Source organism: Colias eurytheme, chromosome 1 (genome assembly GCF_061535395.1).
Source record: "Colias eurytheme isolate Ceu_HAF_F1 chromosome 1, ilColEury1 Martin Lab GWU primary, whole genome shotgun sequence".
NCBI lineage: Eukaryota > Metazoa > Arthropoda > Insecta > Lepidoptera > Pieridae > Colias > Colias eurytheme.
Window position 1 is genome coordinate 14,531,077 of NC_142980.1, and position 11,217 is coordinate 14,542,293.

At 35.7% G+C, this 11,217-nt stretch overlaps 1 protein-coding gene across 1 annotated transcript; it reads left to right on the forward strand.

Moving 5' to 3' along the window:
* Positions 1–2,422: 2,422 nt before the first annotated feature.
* On the forward strand, positions 2,423–10,859 carry LOC149911378 (uncharacterized). The gene is made up of 3 exons (XM_090105797.1): positions 2,423–4,027; positions 4,988–6,809; positions 7,941–10,859. The coding sequence occupies exons 1-3, from the start codon at positions 2,772–2,774 to the stop codon at positions 10,083–10,085; spliced, it is 5,223 nt and encodes a 1,740-aa protein (XP_089961923.1). The 5' UTR covers positions 2,423–2,771; the 3' UTR covers positions 10,086–10,859.
* The last annotated feature ends 358 nt before the right edge of the window (positions 10,860–11,217 follow it).

Consider the following 11,217-nt stretch of genomic DNA (forward strand, 5'->3'; position numbering starts at 1 on the left):
TATGACACAGATGCCGTACATGGTCAAATGACCAAATTTACCCCCGGTAACTCTCGGAAATTAAATTAAAATTCCGACTTGGTGGACCAACATTTTTGTACGGCACTGAGCGGTTTCTTATTATTTTTAATGGATCTATCGATGGTTAAGAATGCCGTACAAAAATATATGACCAAAATATACCGAGTCTACCTGCACTTTTCAATTCTCATCTGCACTCAGTTGGACAGCTTACAAGTGACGGCATAGTGATGAATCTTATTATTTTTTGCTCTGCTATCGTTCTAGATATGTCCCCTGGTGGTTCATTTGACCCATATTTTTGTCCTATGCGGGCTTGTAGTCTACAAGGGCTGTTTTCCAATTACAGAGCATAATGCGACTCAGTGGCGCACAATGCCGAATTATGCTGATGCTTAATTGGAACGTGAAACGCACCAGCAGCTGTTGCGCTAAGTTCAGTGTTGAAAAAAAATATATTCGTAGAGTTAGCAATAACCTCATTAATGTGTAAATAAAGTGATATACATAATAATTGGTTGAAAAATATTTACGGTTATTTTAAGTAATTTGGATTTTGATTAGGTATTTCATTAACATTTTTTTCAATGGTTGTACCTTCATCCATACTTATATTTATTTTTTTAACACGATTTGAATTAACTTTGATTATTTCGAAAAAACTACAATGAAACCAAAGCTTTAAAATTTTTTCCAACAATTAATAATTATTATTAACGATAAATCGATTGCACGCATCAATTCACGCGCATTACTTTTTAGAGTGCTCGATTGTGCGAAGCGCTGCTGTAGTTGGAACATTCAACGTTAAGCATTATGCCGCATAATGCGCTCTAGTGCTGTAATTGGAAAACACGGAAGGCTAGAGCTATATTACCGCGGTATCCACTCATTACCATAGGGTAGACTATGCGGACGAAGCCGCGGGTGAAGTCTTAATATTATTTTTATCTCGTTGATCTTATTCCTTATCTAACTCCAGTCGTGTAGGTCACCTGTCCTAATCAATGGGACTATGTGACTGATGGAATAGTAATGAACTTGTACTTAGGTGCATAGTGCACTATAATAAATCTCCTGCGCAGTTTGCTAGTGTCATTATGAATAACCCACCAAGGCCAATATTCACTTAGACTACTTCCATGCTTATACATATTAGTAAAACTTTATCACATTTTAAGTTTTGCAGTGTTTATATGAAATGGGTTAGGTTCAAAGATAAATTAATTAAAATTAATATATTCAATTTATTACTTAATACGATAAAAATTACTGAATTTTCTGATACAATATTGAGCTGGACTTCAATGAAATTAACAGTGCGTGAATCAATACACGTTTATCGAAACATTTAAATACTATTATATTTTATTAGATTCGTTTTTAGCGAAGGCCCAAAAAATGCATTGAATTACGAAGTGAATTGACTTATTTTTTACGACTAAGTATATTTACCATTTACCAATAATATTTACCCTCTACGTGCTAACATACCAATCATAGGTACAATTAAATTTAGGCTATATAGGTATATATTTATAAGTTATACAACATGTTACATATATTATTGTTACCAATCGAATCGTTTCACATTAACGCCTATATCGCTGCGTTATAAATAGATCCATAAAAACAAGACATCCGATGTGCATTCTAGTTTAACGATTGAAAAATAGGTAAAGGACATTCGGAATTATTTTGAGGGCGCGCGGGAAGCTATTTACATCTTTATAATAATATTATCATTTCACGGCTACATACTGTGAAAACTCACACGGTTTTTCTCTTTTGTTATGTACACATAGTCGCAGTCATATTACATAATGAGTAATGACCAAAGGTCTAATTTACTCATTATGTAATTTGTTTTTCTTTGCGTTTTTGGAAATATATACATTTGTGCAATCCAAATTTGAGTTTTTAGTAATTAAAACTACTTCCATTCGGACTTAACTTTCATATTTTTTTATATTGTCAATAGAAAAATGACGTCAAAAGGAGTAAAGTATACCTATAGTACATAGCAGTAATTGCCTACACACGGCCAAGGATCGCAAATTACAATATCACGCTTTTGTCACGGTAGCCGCGCTCAGCAAATAGGCAGTTGGACGGCATTCAAGAGAGGTGAGTCGTGACATCTCTGATCAATTTTATTCCGATGATTGATAACCGGTTAATTATAACAAAATAGAACTTTTGATTTTCGCCTTAGAATTTCTCAGCTTTCAATAAAAAACATTGACCGCCTTATGTCTAGTGATGACGCGAAATGCCCACCGAAAATAAATTCACGCTCAATTTTATATTTAGATCGCTTGCTCGGTCGCAGATGAGTTTGCCAGTTGAACGCAGGTATTATACCGATCACAAATCGCATTTATATAAAAAGTGAAGTGTTATTAACAAACAATAATTGTATGCTATGGTAAGGTGAAGACGCGATTATTACCGTACGAACTCTTCAAGGTAAATCCGTGATACTGGTCAAAAATATCTCTTCAACGGTGATATACAAGTTATTCATACCTATTTTCACACAAACCCACGCAAGCACAATAATATGTTTTAGTAGCAGATACTCTCATTGAAACGAAATGTCGTGTTGTTGGTTAGGCAGTGATAGCTTCGCTGGGTCCGTGTGAAAAAAGGATATTATTAAATAATAAAATTTAAAGGAGACTGTGGACGTTATCCAATCCACAAATGAAACTAAACTTATTTAACATATATATAGTTTGATAAAACATATGGAATCTGAATTGTCACCAGATGAAGAAAGAAATGCACCACCGTTGCCGATAAAAACATATCAATGGGAGGATCTGCGAAGAGCTCGTGAGGCCGGAGGTTATCCCTGGACTCATCTACTGAAGGTCCCTCTCGAAGGTGAAATAACAGCGGAAGATATAATCCGATCGACCACGCCGAGAAGAAGCATGTCTCGCGAGTTCTCCAAATCTCGTACTCATTCTCCTGTAGACCACGACATGCAAAAGATTCTTAATCTTGATTCATCCCCCGGAAGTAGTAGAAAACATGATGAAGAAGGAAAAGATGAAGGAGTACACATACCAAATTTTTCTAAAGAAATATCGTTAGATTCAGAAGAAGATGTTTTGAATCAAACGGCACCCCCACCTCCTCCTGTACATTTAGTGACGCCTGTAGAAGTACCGAAAAATATTTCGCCGAAAAGTATCCTTAAGCGACGTGCCCCAGAACAACAATATATAGGCATGAGTGAAACACGTGAGAAAACTAAATGTTGTCATCCCTTGGTAAACAAAATAAAACATCTAGCAGATAGAACATTGCACAAGTTAGAAAAAAGTGAAAATGAAAAATCACCTTCGTCAAAACGAAAGAAAAATGATGATATTCAAGAAATACGTCAATTAAAAAATTCACCAGGCGCAGTACGTCGGCAAAAATTTAGTGCAATTAAATTAGGAGATTCTGATGAAGTAAGTAAAACTATAAGCACGGATACACCACCACCTAGGAAGAAAAAAGAACACATTTATGAGGATATAGACGAATCAAAAGGGCAGGATACTGAAAATACTGTGTTTACTAGTCCCGACACTCAACACAATGTTATAGAAGAGAACAAAAAAGATGATTCTTATGGAGAAAAGAAATCGAATGCATCCTGTGATCCAAGCTTAGTAGCTGAAGATACTTCATCACTCAAAAACGAAGAACACATTATGGAAAAATTGCATAAAAAAATGGATTTAGACTGTGATGCAGTTTCAGATGGCGGTAGTGACACAGGTGAACCCAGAGTCGAAGAAGAAACACAAAATGAAAGTAAGGTGAATCGTCCAAATGACAATTCATATAATATCACCATAACCGAAATTACTGACGATGAATCAGCAAACAATATGGAACAGTCTAGTACAATACCAATAGAAGCCTCCCCAAGCCCTAGCCCAAGGGAAATAGAACGTAAACGGAAAGACGACTTTCAAGACAACGATTGGTCTAAACCGAGCAGGTAAATATTTAATAAACATTTCGGTTACGCTCATACCTATGCGAATATTATACTACTCTTTGCTCTATAATTATGTGTAACACAATTGTGACATAACATTTAAAACACATGCAAAACGAACGCGCTAGCTTCTTGGTCTGTTAAATATAGCTCCGTCCGAAATGTCTTCCTGCACAGTAGGTAAGCTCTTTAAATTGTCATCAGCGATCAGTGCTCTCAGTTGCTTTTACGCCGTGATTAGTTCCTTTACACCCCTGCATTCACAAACACGCTATATAAATATGTATTATTTGGGGCGATATGGCGGACTGAAGTAATTTTTATAGAAAGAATTCAAATCTGAATTATGGGTGGGGTATAAAACCTATATCCTAATACTATAGTTATGAGTACTTTGCGTCGATGGACATCAGAAGGTGGTACCCCTCTAAAAAAACCGGTGAGACCAACGCGAGAAGGCAGTGTTCAGTTATATACACCGGAAGTCCGTTGCGCTTGCCAATTTTTTCAATCGGTTTCACTTTTACCAGAGCGCGTAAATCCAGTGGGCACTAGACCAACGTCGCGAGCTAGTAATATTATTTCAAATCTAAGGTAAGCACACCTACGTTAATATTAAGATGCTTTTCATATTTTATGGCGGGAATTACGACTTGCAAAATAAATTTGAAACACTTGAAAGCTTTTTGCCCGGTGACTGCTGCGTCTAAAACGAGCGTCGGCGGGTGTCCTAATTATGATACGCGGGGCGTGTTTGTGTGCGTGCGGTTTAAATATAATTCTCTTTAACACGACGGGATTTTTTTAATTTATGCGACTGTTTAAAAACTTTGAAAGCAAAGCGATTGTTATAATGAAAATAATAGCGAATAATGTATTCAATGTGTATGATAAAGAAAATTAGTAACAGACAATTACAAGATATAATACAATATTAATAAATTTTCCACTTATTTTCAGTGATCACGAATATGAAATCATCGAAAAGCCACCTCCAAACATTATTTACACGGCACCAAGCGTAAACGAAAAACCCACAATGGTAAAAACAGATGACGAATTATCGAGTACCACATCGTTGGAAAGAAAATATTTACAACATACATCTGATGAAGAAGAACCTATAGACGAAAAAGAAAATTATATTGAAGAGAAAACTGATAATGAAAATGTCCTAAGCGCAGAGGCCTTACAAAAAGACATCGAAGATAGATTTTTTGTAAATACACCTTCAACGGTATCAAGGACGGAGTGCGAAGTTAGCACAAGCCAAGTCGATTCATCCGCATTAGAAAATTTACCGTTAAAACGAGACAGTCGAACTAGAAATGGAGAAAGAGTGGATAGTAAATTACAACAACGTTTTAAAGAAGGCACGGGAAAAATTAAAACGCAAGCGGGAAAATTAAAAACAAAAATAAATAACTTCAAAATGCCGGATAGACCTAAATTTAAAATGCCTGAGCGACCCAAATTTTCAATGCCTGATAAAAGTAAATTTAGTTTACCGGATAGACCACGAATGAAAAATTTCAATATACGCGAAAAATTATCATTGGGAGACCGAAGAAAATTTTCACTACCAGAAAGACCCAAATTTAATGTTCCAGATTTCCCAAAATTCAAAATGCCTGAAAGACCTAAAATAAATTTTCCTAGTCTTGGCAGGAAAAAGGACCAAAAAATTGAAAACTATATAACCGAATCTAGTTCTGATTTACAAAATACAGCTACAACAGCTACAGTTGATTTTGAAGCAAAAACATATCCAAGGCTGTTTTCTAAGAAGAAGAAAACTCCATTACCAAAAACTTCTTCATCTCCCACTTTAAATAGGGACGACACACCACCACCTACATTCACCTTTACTCGGGTAAAAAAGACTGGCACTGAATCCTCTTACCAATCAAATGATTCTGAACAGCCACGTGAATATGGTAACATTGACCAGGACGATAATTTTGGTAGTGGAGAAGAAGGTGGAAAGCAATTTGAGGCAACTTATGATTTCGATAAAGTTCCAGAATATCTCGATGAAGATGCTGATTTTAAAGCATCGTCGAATTCACCTTCTATGTCTGCCCTATCGCCTACAAACCAAGAATACACGCACATTAACGAAATAAACAATGACGAATTTTTTGTTCGACCGAGAGGAATATCTCGGGAAAATATACAAGTAAGAGAGTACTTAAGCGACGAAATACGACAGGCATTTCAAACTCCTAAAAATGTTCTTGTTACTATGGGAAACGACTCTAAAGGTGACGAACATATGTATGCTAATGATATAGACATTGATAACGATCTGATCGATGATAATGAAAATATGAAATATTCAACAGAAGATATCAATGAAAGAGACGATGGCTATTATACGTTCCCTCCTGTTAGACCTTCTAGAGCTAAAAGAAAGAAAAAAGAAACTGAATCAATCAAATACATAGATGACAGTGTGACAGCAAGTATGCAATTTAGTGAAGTAGATTTAGGAATGTCCGAAGACCAACTGGACAATCAAGAGACAAATGAAGAGATGATGGATGACGGCTTAAAGGAAAGTCACGAATTCATACAATATCCCTCAACTGATTTACGTTCAATACATGAATATGCAAATGATGACCTTATAGAATATCCTGAACATCCTATTCAGGCACAAACCCTTCCAATGCCACCAAAAAGAAAAAAGAAGTTTGGCAAACAAGACCAACAGCACTCCTCTTTGTCTGATTTTAAAAGGATAAATGAATCTGGAAAATTAGACGAACACAGTGAAGACGTAAGTAATATTTCATTATTAAAACAAAAGTAACTAATAAACATCGTCTTACTACAAAACAATTTAAACACAGTCTAACTTTAAACCAAGGATCTGTCAATTTAATCGTTGTATATGTGAAATACGACAAAACCTGATTAAAGAGAACCCGCGCTTAAAGTTAAACCATGTCAGAAGTTTTTTGTGGTAAGACAGTTATTTTTCACTTGTGCAGCAATGTTTATCGTTCCTAATTCATTACATAAACGCGTTGTATAACTCAAAATTTCTATTTGTCTATGTTGTTAAAATCTTTTTTTTTACCATTAAAACCAAACTATACGATTTACATTAATTACCAAAATAATCATTTTAATGAAATGATCATTTTAAAAATAACAATTTTATATATTTTTTATTAATTTTTATTCTAATATTAATTGTTTATGATAATATAACATAAAGTCAAGTATAATAAAACATATAATTTTTTTACTTATGTAAAAATTCTGTAGGATATCTTTATAATCGATTACCTACTAATAGACCTAAAATAGATTTATATAACTGCCAATAAATTAAGCGAAAAAATAAACTTCCAGTAACATTGATCTGAAGCATAATGACGAAAATGAAATAATTTCAACCGAATGTTATCTGGCAAATATCCAGCGAATTCATATACATTTGGATGTAATGCGAAATATATTTTTGGATGCCAAGCTGTAACCGATTGTTGACCTAGTTCAATAAGAATGGCTTCGTATTAACTATTATCTCACTAAGCCCCGCGGTTTTACCTGCAGTGCTCCGCCCCTGTTGGTCTTAGCGTGATGATATTATAATATAACCTATAGCTTTCCTCGATAAATGGGCTGTTTAACAGCGAAATAATTTTTCAAATCGGACCAGTAGTCCTGAGATTAGCGCGTTCAAACAAACAAACTCTTCAGCTTTATAATATTAGTATAGGTTGACATTAAAAATAATTCGGAAACAAATTAATTTTCCCAGTTTATATTTTAATCTTTTTTATACAAAATCTGATACAATAATTTATTTATTACGAAATGATTACTTCTATTCTTTGTGATTCCTAATACAACACTATACGATGGAAATGGAAATAATACATGCGTTTATCGCTTTCAGATAATCGTTTATCGAACTGAACACGAATACACAGTTCCTCTAGCTGAAACGACCACTGATCCGAGCCCAGCGCCACCCCGTAGAACTCGATCCAGAAGCTCACGTGAACCATCATTGTACGATGATGACCGTACATCACGAGGCGCCGAGTCACTCACCCTTGACACAAACCTTCCTCCAGCAGACGACATCTCTATCGAAAGACAAAGTCGTCACGAAAGTCCTGGATACGCAACTGTGGATAAAGGTATAAGTTCGCCAACAAAATCTGCAAGGAGATCAAAGAGTAAAACACCACCTGTCAGACGCCGTAAGAGTAACAGTTCAGAACGTAAGTATTACACAGTTGGTGGAGGTAAAAAAGTTGCGCCAGATCGCCCTCCTAGGAAAAAATCTTCAGCTAGTCTTATGACTTTAGATAGTTTCGCCAAAAGATCAATTAGTGGCGATTTTACTCAATACGTTGAGATTGATGAACCACAGCCTGAAGACGCCCACAAAGATCTAAAGTCTGGTGAGATTTTGAGTAAAATGAAGGACAGGCCACTACCACCACCGCCTCGACCACCAAGGGATCCCAAGAAAAAGAAAAAATCTATGGACGACACCGACGAAAGTCAGGAAATGCAGACATCCACTTTATTAAAAACGTCATCTCCCTATGTGTCAAGTGAATTTCAGTCTAATAATGTAGTAGAAATTGAGGTTTCTACTCAAACTGATCCTTTACCTGAAGATGTAGATTTTGATCTAGATGAAAATTTAAACATATCCATGTCAAGTTCATTGAGAGATCTTGTTAATGAAGACTCTATAGTGGATAAAAGCTCTGATAAAGCGGCTGATGGTCATGGAACTAGACCCACTTCGAGATCAGAAAAATCGTTAAGACTATCAGATCCAAAAATAACCGATTTATCAAAGCCAAGTATTGGTATTGGCCGCACCTCACCTACTGTGATTTTAGTCGAAAAGCGCGTTTCCAGTCCGACAAGAATAAATGAACGCGATGAGATATTGACAGAAGCGTCTTTAACAGTGCAGCCCATAGATGTCGATGAAGAACAGATACCTGAAGTACCACCCTTACCTAAATCTAGAGGTCCAGCAACGATAGCCTCTCAAGCGGCTAAAGAAATTCCAACGACAGATCGTGCTCTTGAACGGGTATCAGACGTCGGTAGAGATATTCAGTTGGATAACTTAGTTACGCAACGATTACAAGTTAGAGATTTAGATGTTGGAAGATTGAACGTTTCAGAATTGCAAGCAAGTAAAATACTTGTTTCTGATATAGAAGGTATGACATTGCATGTTAATGAATTAGATTCAAAATCAGGTCATATTTCAGTAAGTGGAATAGAGTTTTCCCAGTCAGTTATTGACGAAATTGCAAAGAAATTTGCTGAAATATCTACGGTAAGTGCGCCGCAGTCTCCAGCCGAACCACAGCCACCAGTGGTTCCGACATTGCCAAAACCAGATAATAAAGAAGAAGAGACACAAACTGACACTTCACAAACTGAGATAAAAGAGGAAATAAAAATGGCTGTTGACCACAGTGAACCTTTATCTCAACAAGCCCCCCCGATCCATAGCCCCACACCAATAGTAGAAGAAAGCATTCCACCCCAAAGACCTCCTCCACCTGACTTAACGCCACTTCTATATTCGTACTTGCAAGATATTGCCGCACCACCGCCGACTCTTTACTTCCCCCCAAGGGTTAGAGAGCCTTCTTTTACTGAACTACAGGAACCTCATCATTCAACACCGGCGCCGCCAGTTCGTAGAGCGAAGCGAAAGCCAGCTGCGGCCCACAGCGAATCCAGTTCAGACGACGCAAGACCACGGCCTTCGCCTCGGCGAATGCCTGTCCCGGTCAGAACCCCTGAACCAACCATAAAAGAGGCCGGCGCTCAATTCATTCGAGTCTGTCACAATTCAATAAGTAGAGCAGTACGGAATGTATTTAACTCCTTCATGACTTACGTGAGTGGCGTACAAGACAAGAGAGATGTTCAAATGGCAATGGTAATTTGTCTAGTACTGGTTGCTGGCTTAATCATGTTCGGTTTAAGCGATAGTAGAACGGTACACCATCATCATTGGGAATTTTTCAATCCTCCCGATATACCACAGTAAATGTTATATTTTTGTCACCCTGGATTTTATGTAAAGATTGGTTATTTTCAAATTATAAAACAAAAAAGTAAAGAAGCATTTCAGCAAAACCAAACTTTCCAGTATGACTTAATCAGTAGTTTAATAAAATTGTAGATATATCTAAGTAACTGTCGTTTATTTATTCTTTGAATTTTGATGTAAGAATGGTTGTGTACTGAGCTAGTGAGTCGTGCTTTTCGTTAAAATCGATCAGGATTGTTTGAATATGGGAAATTTGACGGCGCACACTTTAGTTGCACCGTTCCCACTTTCCTTAACGTTTCCTTCACGATACAATAGTTATTAAATGTAAACTCAAGGCAGCTGTATGATTTGAATATTGTACGAGAAAACGAAATAATGTATGAACTTTCAATAGTTTGTCATGTGTAAGTAATCGTATTAAATTTATATTGTGTTCATCAAATGGTAATTACACCTGTGATTGTCGTCGTTGTACTCCTTTCAAAACGAAATTTACTATCGGCTAAGCGAACAATACTGTAATAGCAATCGCTTTCGCGACAAAACGATTAAGTACATTGTTCGAAATTTTCGAGAATTTAAATATTGTTATAATTTTATAATATTTTGCAATCTTTGTATAATGGTAAAAGAAAACTAATGTTAACTAGTTGTAATGACATTAAATTATTTATTAACCGCACAATATTCATGTAGGTGTGGTCCAATGTTATGCATTTTGTAAATTTTGTTTTGTTGTGTAAACTCTAATAAAGATTGTTAACATGATTCTTTTTTTTTATCAACCTTCCAGAGGAAATTGATATATATTGCATACATAATATATTTACTTAAAAATGTATTGTACATAGTAATTTAGTATAAGTATTGAAATTAACAATAAAGTTGGCGACTGAAAACTGATAAATTATACTAATAATTTCATATAGAATATATGCGGCCTATAAATATAAAATTTACAAATCCTCTTCCTCCAGTTTACTAAATGATATGTACATTCATTGAGGAATAAAAACAATCACAAGGTATAAAAATGTTAACTTAACAAAATAAAAGAAAATTTGGTTGATTTCTTTTATTGACCATTCAATGGCAAAGCAAACAAACTGTCAACAAGTCACATAAC